The 12,892-nt window shown below is 55.2% G+C and overlaps 1 protein-coding gene across 4 annotated transcripts in view; it reads right to left on the bottom strand.

The window, feature by feature from the left end:
- The window catches only part of CLIP2 (CAP-Gly domain containing linker protein 2), an 80,088-nt gene that overhangs the window by 47,855 nt on the left and 19,341 nt on the right, over positions 1–12,892 (bottom strand). For 3 of the 4 annotated variants that reach the window (XM_081557981.1, XM_081557980.1, XM_081557982.1), the window contains exon 2: positions 6,372–6,561. In XM_081557981.1, the coding sequence (XP_081414107.1) occupies positions 6,372–6,495 (124 nt within the window). In that variant the 5' untranslated portion in view covers positions 6,496–6,561. Of the gene's footprint in view, positions 1–6,371; positions 6,562–12,039; positions 12,406–12,892 lie in introns of those variants that run through there. The other variant, XM_081557979.1, reaches the window with a different exon arrangement.

The raw sequence follows: 12,892 nt of genomic DNA, 5'->3' as shown, positions 1-12,892 counted from the left end.
CCCTCTACCAGCCCACTAAGGACAGATCCCAGTCCTAGGGATCGCTCAGCATCCTTCCTGAGCCAAAGGGAACTCAGAAGCCCCTCTTCCATTCCCCTTACTCCCAAATCAGGCGGACAGAGCACCGACCCAGCAGACTCGGCTGAGGCCCCAGGGAGACAAAGGCACGGGAGGCTTACCCCGGAAAGAGCAGAGCCAGGTCCCCATGGAGAAGCCCTGCTATGGCCACGCCAGCCGCGGCGGGCAGGCGCTGGCAGCTGGGCCCCCACCCCCCCTGCTCTCATCCCCCCCACCACCATTCCCGATCGATTCTGGGCGACGTCAGGAGCATTAGGAGGCTGCCCTGCCCCCCGCTCGTCCTCAGTCCAGCCACAGAAAAGCTCAGCTTGGCTTTCCCCATCCTGAGGGCATAAAAAAAATTTAGGATGTGGTTAGGGGAGGAGAGCGGGAGCATTGACCTTGAAGGGAGTGCATGCCGCCCGGGGCCAGCGCTGGCTCTGCACGAGCAAGCGCTGGAAGCTCCTGGTTCCGCCCAGGCTTGCAAAGCATCTAGGACAAGTCAGTTAAAATGGGCATGATGCCACCTACCCTCCTAGGGAGGACTTCTCAGGTGGCACTAGTGATAAAGAACCTGCCTGCAATGGAGGAGATGCAGGAGACTCGGGTTCGATCCCTGGGTCAGGCAGATCCCCTGGAGGAGAGCATGGCAACCCACTCCAGTATTCTTGCCAGGAGAATCCCGTGGACAGAGGAGCCTGGCGGGCTATAGTCCATGGGGTCACAGAGTGGGACACGACTGAAGCGATTGAGCAAACACACACACACACACACACACCCTCCCTCTTCGGGAGCATGGGGACCAAGCTTGAGAGACACAGACCTCCGGGGTGGAGCGGAGGGGGGGTCAGCTGTGGAATCACAGCTTGCTCTAGGACTAGAGGCCAGCTGTGAAGCTCTGTGAATGCCCCATCCCAGGTATGTCAGGCTGGCTCTCATGTCTGGAGCACCCACAGGGTGTGGGGGTACCCGGGCCCCAGCTCAATAAGCCAGACCTGAAAAGCTCTATGCCCCTTGGGGGAGATCGTAGAATAAGAAGTAGACCCCGTTCTGAGTGGCCACTTCTCGTGTGAAGGGAACGCCCATGCACGCCCGTCCTTGGTCTCCTGTCCTGGATGCTCCGCATGTGGAAAGGCCTCAGGCCCACAGGTCACACAGATCTCATCCTAATGCAGACAGATGGCTCCTCCTACCCTGCCCACTGGCCCTGGGTCTGAGCAGAGTATGGGACTGGACTCAGGACTCCAGCCATCCCAGCCGCCTTACCCCTGGTTGCGGGCAGTGGGTGCCAGCAGCCTGAACCAGCTTTTTTTTTAATTTCTTTCTTAGTTTATATTTTTTTAGCTGCACTGGATCCTCGTTGCTGTGCTCAAGCTTTCTCTGGTTGCGGAAAGTGGCTACTCTCTAGTGGCAGTGCACAGGCTTCTCTTGTTGCAGAGCATGGGCCCTAGAGAGCTTGGGCTTCAGTAGTTGTGGCGCATGGGCCCAGCTGCTCCGCAGAATGTGGGATCTTCCCGGACCAGGGATCGAACCCCTGTCCTCTGCATTGGCAGATGGACTCTCAATGACAAGACCACCAGGGAGGTCCCCTGAGCTGGCTTTAGACGTGTCTCACAACCCCAGTCCTGCCACTTTCTGGCCCTGTAACTCTGGGCAACTCAGCTGAGATCTCCAAGCCTCAGTTTTGTCATCTTTAAAATGGACAGAAGAGCAGTTCTTTCACTGGCTAGTTAACGAGAAAGAGACATGAAAAGACACCTGCTGCTGGGCTGGCTCGTAACAAAGTGAGTGTCAAACGCCATCCCCTGATAGATACGACATCTCTGGGGCTGGGCCACAGTGTGAGGGATGCGAGAGGGGAGAGACCCTCCAAGGACCCACCTGCCCCAGCTGGGGGCAAGGGTAGAAGGACCTCAACAGTGGTTTGTGGTCTGTCCCTTCGCTCAGCCACCCTTGAGTCTCCTCCAGGTCCCTGCGGCCAGTGCTTGTTCCAGAGGGACACCCACAGCCTGGCCTGGCCTGCCCCCGACCTGAGGTTCGGAAGCGGACTCAGAAGGGTGAAGGGTCCTGTGCAAGCCCACCATGGTCCTGTCTTTCCCATGATGGCCCAGCAGTGTTGGACCACTGAGGGCTGCTCCTGACCCACAGCGAGGACCATCACCAGCAGCATCTGGGGGCCTGGAGGCCTGAAATCCCCCTGCATCTTCCTCAGGCCTAGGATAGAGCCCCAATCCCCAGGGAAGCCTGGGTCTCAGCGCCCCATCTCCCTTCCTGCCCCTCTTCTGCCCTGGTCCACTCACAACCCTCCAAGGACCCCTCAAGCTGCTCTCCATCCGTTCTAGTCCTCAGAGACTTCAAGACTCAGAATTTTTGCAGCCACTGCTGCCTGTGCCCGGATGCCCTTCCCCTGACCTCAGCTGGGCAGCTTCCTGCTCGTCAACTCAGATCTTTGCAACCAGTGTCACCTCCTGAGCGAGGACCCCCCTACTTCCACCTGATTTGAAGCAGCCTCCAGGGGTTCCATCCTATCTGGCTGGGCTCCCCTGACCTCGAGCCCCATCCAGGTCTTGGTCCACTGGTGGGTCCCAGGCTGCCATCCTGGGCACCTGCCCTGACCACCTCTGGGTCACCTCCTGGTATGGGAGACCCCCGCCCATGTCCCCCTCCACCCTGGGCCATCCTGCTCCTTGTACGTCACCACTCTGGGAACCAACACAGGCTGGGGTGGGCTGGGGCATTGGTCCAGGCCCGGCCCTTGGCAGACCCTCTGCCTGGAGGCTGAGTTCATACTTTGGGAGGCTGCCACTGCCCTGATTCCCAGAGCAACTGCCCCCTCCAACCACCGCCAGGCTCCAGCTTCTGCCAGGCCCTCTCTCGGCGCCCCAGTGCCCAGTGCCCACCCCCAGAGTCCCAGTGTCCCCTGGGGACGGGCACCTCCAGCACCTTGGGAAGCCGATGGCCCTTCCACGGTATGGGTGAGGGAGCCCATGGGCCAGCAGGAGTTGTAGGGGGACACCGTCCTCTGCTGCTGCTGCCCCCATCCCATCTCTGCAGGGACTCTTGGTATGAGACCTGGAGCTGTGCCAAAAATGCCTCCCTTCCCCTCTCACAGGGTCCTCGCCCTGGCCAACTACTCCCTCCCCCAGCCCAGGGTCTGTGTCTCTCTGACCTGCTAAGGCAGCAGGTGCCAGAGCGGGAAGGAGGGCGGCACCCAGTGCAGCTGCCCCCTTTGGCCGCCAGCATGTCCCTCGGTGGGGGCGTGGCTCTTGATCAGTTGGGCATTCACGGAGTGGCACCCCCTCTCCCCAGAACAGGCCCCCCTGCAGGGATGGGGTCCAGGCAGTCAGACCACCCAGGCCCCACCCTCAGGGGCTCCCAGACCAGGGTGACCAGGAGGCAACCCGCAGGCCCCACAGTGTGATCCGATCCCCTTCCCTCCAGGGAACACGATGATGGAGCCGTTCAAGATGACGGCAAAGATGACACTGCTTAGGGGGGCATGAAATGCACAGCAGTCAGGTGCAGGTTCGGATACAAACCATGCCTTAACTGCTTGAAACAACAAATGCAATAGGAAAGAAGACCAGAAGGAAATAGAGGACGATGGTGGTGGTGGTGGTGGGGTGATTAGGTTAAATGGAGGAGTAATGGGAGTTCCTTCTTTTATCACTCAGATCTTTCCATAATGAGATTATGGATGGATGAAAGGAAAAGAAATTACTCTCTAATGAGCCTTGTGCCTGCAGGCACTTCACGTTTATTAACTCAGTTGATTCCATGAGAGAAATGTTATTATCCCATTTGTGGCTCTGAGAGGTCAAGTAACTCTTCCAAGGTCACACAGCAGGGGCAGAGCTAGGAGGGACGTGAGAGCTGGATCACAGCCAGAACTCAGGCCTCTAGATCAGAGCGGGGGCAAGGAGGAAAGAATCTAGAAGGTGCTATGGGCTCTCCTGAATAGGGAAGAGGGTCAGGGAGGGGCCTCACTTGAGCCCTTCTCCAATCAGTGTGTGTGTGTGTGTGTGTGTGTGTGCACACATGCACACTCAGTCATGTCTGACTCTTTGCGACCCCATGGACTGCAGCCCACCAGGCTCCTCTGGAATTTTCCAAGCAAGAATACTGCAGTGGGTTGCCATTTCCTTCTCCAGGGGATTTTCCCGATCCAGAGATCGAACCCACATCTCTTGTGACTCCTGCACTGGCAGGCGGGCTCTTTACCTGCCGAGCCACCAGGGAAGCCCTCTCCAATCAAGGGGCTACACAACTCCCACCCACACTAGACCAAGCTCAGCCTACTTGGTGCCTCTGCCCAAGCTCTTCCTTCAGGTCCCATGTCATCCTCCTTCACATTTACATTCCTCCAGCCTCAAGATTAACTCACTCACACTTCCTCCAGGAAGTCTTCCCCGCAGCCCACTCATGGTGGTCAGTCCCTTGACCTCTCACAGCCCTGGCAGTGAGTGCAAACATCCTCACCTGGGTGACCACGTGCCTCCTTGCCCTTCTCCCCCTAATCCCGTTTGTAACCCCTGCAACCCTCTCTCCAAGCTTGAAGGATGCTTAGCCAACACCCAGATGTTCTCTGCCATAATAACATCTTCCAACAGGTCCCATCACACTTAAAACAAACCCAGTCCCCCTGCCCTTCATCACCTGCCTCTGCCGCCCTCCCCAACTTCATCTCATACTCCTCATTTCCCAATTCCTTCTATCATATTCCTTTTGATTGAAAATGTCCCAGCAGCTTCCCACCATTAGGATGGAAGTGAAACTCCCTGTATAACCCCAAATTGTCCCCCGCAACCAGTCTACCCCTATCTCACCGGCACACTTCCCACTGGTCGTATTGTAGCCACACTCATTTTTTTACTCCCTCCCTTATACTCACCATGGTCCCTTCTGCCACTGGGCCTTTGCATTGCTGTTCCCTCCGCCTGGAATGCCTTCCCCTCCTCATCTAGTAAACTGTCACCCTCAGACCTCAGCTCACACGTGCCCTTCTCAGGGAAGGTTTTGCTGACCTTCGGGACCATGTCAGGCCCCAGGTAGAGGACCTCACGATACTCCGCACCACCCCCCACCAGGTTGGCAGTCCCCTAAGGGCTGGGACCACATCCAGTTTTGCTCAAAACGAGAGCTCCAGTGGTTAGGACCACATCCACAGAGCAGGCCCTTGATTTATATTTGTTGAATGAACAGGATATTCTACAGCCATTTATAAATGATGGACATGTGAGATTTTTAGTGACATGAGAAAATCCACTTGATCATGTTAAAGGAAAAAAGCATGGAAGCATGTAAATTATCATCTGTGAAACGAATTGCCAGTCCAGGTTCAATGCATGATACAGGGTGCTCAGGGGTGGTGTACCAGGATGACCCGGAGGGATGGGATGGGGAGGTAGGTGGAAGGGGGGTTCTGGAAGGGGAAAACATGTACACCCATGGTGGATTCATGTCAATGTATGGCAAAACAAATAAAAAAAATTAAAAAAGGAAAAAAGCAGATTTTCAGGTTGTATATGCAGCATGATTACAAACAGCTAAGAAAAAAGTGAAAAGATAAAAACCAAGATAATAATACTGGGTTGGCCAAAAAGTTTGTTTGGGTTTTACCGTTACATCGTACGGAAAAACCCGAATGAACTCTTTAGTCAACCCAACAGTTGCCTCTGGAGAGGATGAGTGGCAATTTTACCCCTGCATCAAACTTTAACTAGTACACAGTGGACTATCTTACTTTTATCACCAGAAAAAGCCAACAGCTAACAGCTGTCCTCAACCCATTTGCCTTCAGAGCTGGTGCCTCCAGCCAGAGCACCCAGCCTTAGCCTTGCCCTGTGGCACCCTGTGCCCACCCACAGGAGGTTACATAAACAAAGGTCAAAGGGCATGGGTCTGGGTGGCATGCAAGAAAGCTGGTAGGAAGATGGGGACCATCTCAGACCCCAGCAGAGGAATGAGTGGGGGCAGGGAGGTGGGCAGAGGTTGGAGTGTGAATGGGCTGTGTTTTCCAGGCTGAGTGATGTGGGCAAGGTGCCGTGCCTCCCTGGGCCTCCACTGCCTCATCCCTGAGGGAAGCCAACAGCGGTATCCTGGAGCTGGAAGGGTGTCAAAAGGAACAATGTATCCAAAGCATGTGTCGCTAGCTAATATTCAGAGGGATGTGGGCAGACATCAAGAAGAACTTCCGGGAACCACTGGCCTCCGGGCTGGTCAGGAAGCAGCTCAAGTTCCTTCAGCTCTTCCAGAAGAACCGTTACTCCCCAACTCCCTCAGCCCCTCACCCCTCTACCCTCAGCCCTACGCACCTTCCTTAGAGCCAGTGGCTGCCACGGTGGTAGAGGCCGAGGTTGACCCAGTGGACGTCCGACCCATGGGGCTTGAGTGCTTCCCCCCACGGCCGGGGGGCTTCAGGCCGCTGGGCTTCTGCATGGTGGTGCCACTGGGTGGGCACAGAAGGTCCGTGCAGGTCACGTGCTCTCCGCCATGGTCACTCACCTGTGGACAGACAACAGGAGGGACAACATCATATCACCAGATGACATCACACCCCTGGCCCCATGAAGCGGAGACCACGATCATCCCCATTTTCTAGATGGGGAAGTTGAGGTACAGAGAAGTGGTCACAAGTGTCGGCTGTGCATGAGCAGATGTTGTCGGGACTTGTGTCCTGGTGTGCTGGACACTGGGTCCGGCTCGCTCTCTCTGCCCAGGTCCTGGGCTCAGGAGGTGAGAATGGAGAGTGAGCTGGCTCGGGGGTCTGCAGCACTGGCTGTATTAGCCCCAGACGCCCCAGAGCAGGACCACGTGGGTCATCACGGCCACCGACAGCTGAATGCGGCTCTCACCACCAGAGCACAGGCCGGCAGGTTCTGGCATGCAGGGCAACCCAGTGGGTCACTGCCCAGTGGACCCCAGGCCCCCTAGGGCTAGCCAACAGCTCACATCCTTCTTGATGTGGGCGGACAAAGCAACATCTAATTTAATCAACCAGTCTCACCACGCAGGCCACACGCCAGCTATTGAGTCCAGCACCCGCCCACCCCATCCCTGGTGCAGGGACACACCCACACACAAAGAAGCTTATACCTGCCCCAACCTCCCACCAGGATGGACTCAGCATGTCCCCTGCACGCCCTCCCACTGTTACAGCTCCCTGCTTTCATGACTAAGCAGAGAAGGATGCGATGTACACGGCATGCAGGGCACTAGGGTCTGACAAAGGGGACTCCTGAGAGGGGAAGTCCCCGTATCCATGGTGATCAGTTCAGGGTACCAGGTGACAGCAAGATGGGCCTGGCTGCAGGGGGGCTGGGGGAGAAGCAGGAAGGACGGGCCCAGCATCCCCTACTCTACCCCCCCTGCCCTGGGCGCACACCCTCTCCTGTACCAGGTGTCCGTGGAGGACTCACCATCCGCTGGGCCCTGTCCTGCCCCCAGAGCCACAGGCAGGACGTGCCCTCCGCCTTGGGGGCCCACTGTCCAGTGGGGAGAGGGGATACAGAGCACTACAGATGGACAGAGGATTCTAGGAGAAAGCATCACCCCCCTAGGGGCGCCGTATCTCATCCCACTCTTGGACATAGAACACTATTCCTTTTTAGGGAACACTTTTCTCCATTTTTTTTGCCCCCCAATTTTAAAATTGGGGGGGAAAATTTTAAAATTTTATTATTTATTTTTGGCTGCCCTGGGTCTTCATTACTGCACTCGGGCTTTTCTCTAGTTGTGGCGAGAGGGGGCCTTCTCTCCAGTTGCAGTGTTCAGGCTTCTCTTGTTGCGGCGCACAGGCTCTAGGGCATGCGGGCTTCAGGAGCTGCGGCCCCTGAGCTCAGCAGTTGCGGCTCCCGGGCTCTAGAGCACAGGCTCAATAGTTGTGGCGCACGGGTTTAGTTGCTCCAAAGCATGTGGGATCTTCCTGGATCAGGGATTAAACCGGTGTCCCCTGCATTGCCAGGTGGATTCTTCACCACCGAGCCACCAGGGAGATCCCCTTTTCTCCATTCTTGATGCACATGATCTATGTGTGCACGCTAAGTCGTTTCAGTCGTGTCTGACTCTGTGCAACCCCCTGGACTGTAGCCCGCCAGGCTCCTCTGTCCATGGGATTCTCCAGGCAAGAATACTGGAGTGGGTTGCCATGCCCTCCTCCAGGGAATCTTCCTGACCGAGGGATTGAACCTGCATCTCTTATGTCTCCTGCCCTGGCAGGTGGGCTTTTTACCACTAGTGCCACCTGGGAAGCCCCATATGACTTATGTGAGCTGATCCCAAATCCCCACACCTAGAGTGGACACGTGACCCAGGCCTGGTCAGAGCCCCATGGTTAGCTGAAGGAAGGTGGTGTGACCCAAGGAGCATCAGGGCCCGGACTCTGGTTGGAAGCTTTGGGAAGAGGTGCTCTTCTTGTTCCGGGGCTGCCTGGCTGTGGGGCGAAAGCCAGGAGCTGCAGGATTACCACATGGCAGAGCCTGCCAGGGAGCAGTGCCAGCGCAGAGAAAGCAGAGCCGAGTCCCAGGATTCGGAGGGCCTGGATCCAGCTGAACCTGAAGGTGGTCCCTTGAGCCCTTCACTCACATCAGCCAACAAATCCTCACACACACACAGGCATTGTTATATCTTTTTGCCTAATTCTCTTTGAGGGACACCTGCAATCAGCTTCCCAGGCGGGGCAGTGGTAAAGAATCTACCTGCCAATGCAAGAGACGTCGGTTTGATCCCTGGGTCTGGAATACCGCTGGAGGAGGGCATGGCAACCCACTCCAGTATTCTTGCCTGGAGAATCCCATGGACAGAGGAGCCTAGTGGAGGGCATGGCAACTCACTCCAGTATTCTTGTCTGCGTGGACAGAGAAGCCTGGCAGGCTACAGTCCATGGGGTTGAAAAGAGTCAGATACGACTTAGCGACTGAGCACACAGGCACGTCACCCGCAATCAAATACGTTCTGACTAATACAGAAGCCAACCCACAGTGCTCCCAGCGGGAATATGCAGAGTGTCCCCAGAATGGCTCTCAGGCCAGCCAGATGAGCCAGCAACACTATTACCCATCCTGGCACGGCCATGGGAAGAGTCAGCTCCTCACACAGGGCGGCTAGACATCAGAGAAGAGGAAAATGAACTCCCCTAAGCCACAGAACGGTGGTACCCCCATGCCCAAGTGAGCTGATGGGAACGAGGCATAGCTGCCAGCCTTGACCTGCACCCCCTGCCCCAGAATCCGCCAAATCCAGCATTCTAATTGCCTGACCAATTCTCTAATACCCCAGGAATTCTGGGGCCCGGGAGTCACTCGCTGTTAGGCATGGGTCACGCTACAAATCATGTATCTAATAAATGTCATCTATTCACCAATGTATAAAGAACACTTGGACTTCCCTGATGGTCTAGTGGTTGAGGATCCACCTGCCAATGCAGGGGACACCAGTTCGATTCCTGGTCCAAGAAGATTCCACCCACAACTACTGAAGCCTGCGTGCCCTAGAGTCCGTGCTCTGCAACAAGAGAAGCCACCGCGATGAGAAGCCCATGCACCGCAACTAGAGAAAGCCCCACGGGCAGCAACAGACCCAGTGCAACCAAAAATAATAAATAGGTGACTTTTAAAAAGAGAACACTTGACAACTTACTAATAAGACCTAATAAATAAAAGGAACAAAGAGCTGAATACCCACTTCACCAATGAAGATGTGCAGACAGCAACAAGCACGTGGAAAGCTGACCAACATCATCAGTCATGAGGGTAATATGGGTCAAAACCACAATGTGATACCACTTCATGCTGACTGGAGCGGTTAACATCGGAAAACCTGACAATACCAAGTACTGATGACGATATGGAGGAATCAGAACAGATTGTTGAGAGAAATGAAAAACTGTGCAAACCCGTTGGAAAACAGTTTTTGACAGTTTCTTGAAAAGTTAATATATACCTACTATATGACCCAACCACCAAAGAGAAATAAAAACATATATCCATACAAACATTTGTTAAAAAAAAAAAAATTGTTCATAGTGACCTTATTCACAAAACATGGAAACACCCCAAATGTCCATCAACTAGTGAACACATGAACACATTAATACAACAGGACACAGAGATCCCTTGGCATCCTCGGGGGATTGGTTCAGGACCCTCTGCAGATACCCAAATGGGACGATGCTCAAGTCCCTCATATAAAATGATATCGTGCAGTCAGCCCTTCATACCTGCAGATGCAGAACCCAACTATCCTTTTTTTTTGGCCATGCCATATGGCATGGCCACTGGGGCCTCCCTGGTGGCTCAAACGGTAAAAAAATCTGCCTGCAATGTGGGAGACCCAAATTTGATCCCTGGGTTGGGAAGATCCCTTGGAGAAAGGAATGGCAACCCAGTCCAGTCCTCTTGCCTGGAGAATTTCATGGACAGAGGAGCCTTACAGACTACAGTCCATGGGGTCGCAAAGAGTCGGACATGACTGAGTGACTAACACTTTCCCTTTCATGTGGCACATGGAACCCTATTTCCCCAATCAGGGATTGAACACACACCCCCTGCATTGGAAGGCAGCGTCTTCACCACTGGACCACCAGGGAAGTCCCCGACTACAGATATATGCAACAATATTGAACGAGCCTCCAAAAACACCATGCCAAGTGAAAGAAACCAGACACAAAAGACTACATATCGTTTGAAATCTGAAAACTATAGACACAGAAAGATCAGCAGTTGCTGGGGGTTGAGCAGGGACTGACTTCACAAGAGAACATTCCGGGTGGTAGAAATATTCTGACACTGAACTGTGGTGATGGCTGCCCACCCATATGCTTATACTAAAAGTCATCAAACTGTACACTTAAAATGGATAGATTTAATGGTAGGTAAATTAGATCTCAACATTTTTTTTTAAGCCGATAAAAAATAAAATTCCTGAAGACTCCCCACAGAAGTTAGTGCAAATGGCCTTCAAGGTCCTCCTCATGCCCCACCTCACCCTCCCTCGCCCACTCCGCTCTGGCCACACTTGCTCACGCTAAGCGTGTTCTGGCCTCAGGGCCTTTGCACATGCTGTTGCCTCTGCCTGGAGCGCTTTTCCCTCAGATATCCAGTGTGCTGCTCATCTCCTTCAAGCACCTGCTCCAATGTCCCCTTGTAAGAGTACAACCCCTCCCGACCCCTCCCCTGCTTTGTATTTCTCTACTGCCTGAGGATAGGACTTGAGTCTGTTTTGTTTCCTGTGGTATCCTTGGTCCTGATGTAGGCCTGGTGGCTGCAGGTGCTCGGTGAATCACTTGAATGGTTAATGACACTGGCTTATAGCAATGAAAGGCCCGGGAAGCTCCCCTCACCTCCCCAGAGCCCAACCTTCAGGACTGAGCAGCTTGTAATGATCAGCCCAGCTGGTTGTCTGACACTGCGGCTTTTCAGGCAGCTGGTCTGCTCACTAGCTTGCCTGCCCTCTGAGACAGGGACCAGGCGACAAAACTCTGGCATTCTAGCCTCCTCAGCCAGCCTCGCTGACGATGACCCTGCATTTCCTCACCTCTCTCCTGACACTCCCTCACGTCCCAGACTCTGCCTGTGCTTTTTTCTCCCACCTGCTTCACTTCGCATATTCTAACCACATATGAGACACTTGGCCTGATGCCGCCTCTTCCAGGAAGTCCCCCAGGACCTTTGACCCACAGAGACTTCAGGATCACACACTGAGCCAAGAAAGGATACTGTTCTCTTATCTTCATCTGCCTCCCAGGAGCCCATGGGCCACCCAGGGTGGGGCCAGTCTCCTCTCTGAGAACCCCAGCCTCAGGACGGTGCCTGGCACAGAAGTCGTGACTCAGAAACCCGATAGGACAACAAATTTGCTGTGGCTCAGAGGACAACAAATCTCCAGGAACACTGCTCTCAGGGGAAGTTTCCAGAGGCTCCCATAGTCACCCTCCTGCCTTCCCAGGCCCTGATGACCCAGAAGCATTCAGTACAAGGAACCTACTGTGTGCCGGGCCATACGCCCTGGTGAGGCAGTGGGCATCCTACAGGTGAACATCGCATGTGCAGGAAAGTCTGAAGATGCACCCAAAGCCACAGACGGCTCAGCAGCTGGGCGGGAGCCAGACCCAGGTCTGGCCCCGCCTCCCCGTGCTGCCTGGACCAGGCCTGGAATAACATTTGTGAGACCCCTGGCCTCTGGGGAGAGCTCCCACGTGCCTCAGTGACAAAGGAGACCAGAGGAGCCGACGGAAGAGTGCAGAACCCAGGCGGTGTAACCCAGTACCCGGAGGGCTGGGGTCAGGGGAGGAGAGGCCAGCCGCCCACCCCCAGCCCCACCCCCACCCCCGCCCCCGTGCAGGGCTCCCTCGCTGGGGGAAATGGAACAGGAAGAGGGGGAGGAGGCCCCTTTATGACTCATCCCCGCTCGTGGGATACAGGAAGAGAGGGGTTTCTTGGAAAAAGCTGGGACATGGGGACACGCTGGCCTCTGACCACGCTGCGGCCAATGGGGGAGGCCTGGGAGGAAGTACTGCTTTCAGTCTCACGGAGTCCAAATTCCAGACCCATCACGAATAGCTGTAGGACCCTGGCCGGGTGTGAGCCTCAGCATCATCACCTGTAAAATGGGAGGGAACACTGCTGCTACGTGGGGAGCACGGATGAGTGAGTCCGTGGGGGCAGCCCCACGAGGGTGCCTCTGTGCCCGGCACACAGGCTGTGCAGAAGGGGCGGCGTCTCTGCGATCAGGTCTCTGTTATATTCTCCGCAGGCCTGGGACGCACACGCTGCCTCCCCCTGGGACCCGGGGCCACGACAAGGCGGGCATCGCAGAGGCAGGCGAGGGCGGGAGGCAT

The sequence above is a fragment of the Giraffa tippelskirchi genome, chromosome 13, assembly GCF_054371585.1.
Source record: "Giraffa tippelskirchi isolate mGirTip1 chromosome 13, T2T-mGirTip1v1.2.pri, whole genome shotgun sequence".
NCBI classification, from domain to species: domain Eukaryota; kingdom Metazoa; phylum Chordata; class Mammalia; order Artiodactyla; family Giraffidae; genus Giraffa; species Giraffa tippelskirchi.
The sequence above is the reverse complement of the archived record's forward strand: the minus strand, read 5'-3'. Positions and strand labels throughout refer to the sequence as shown.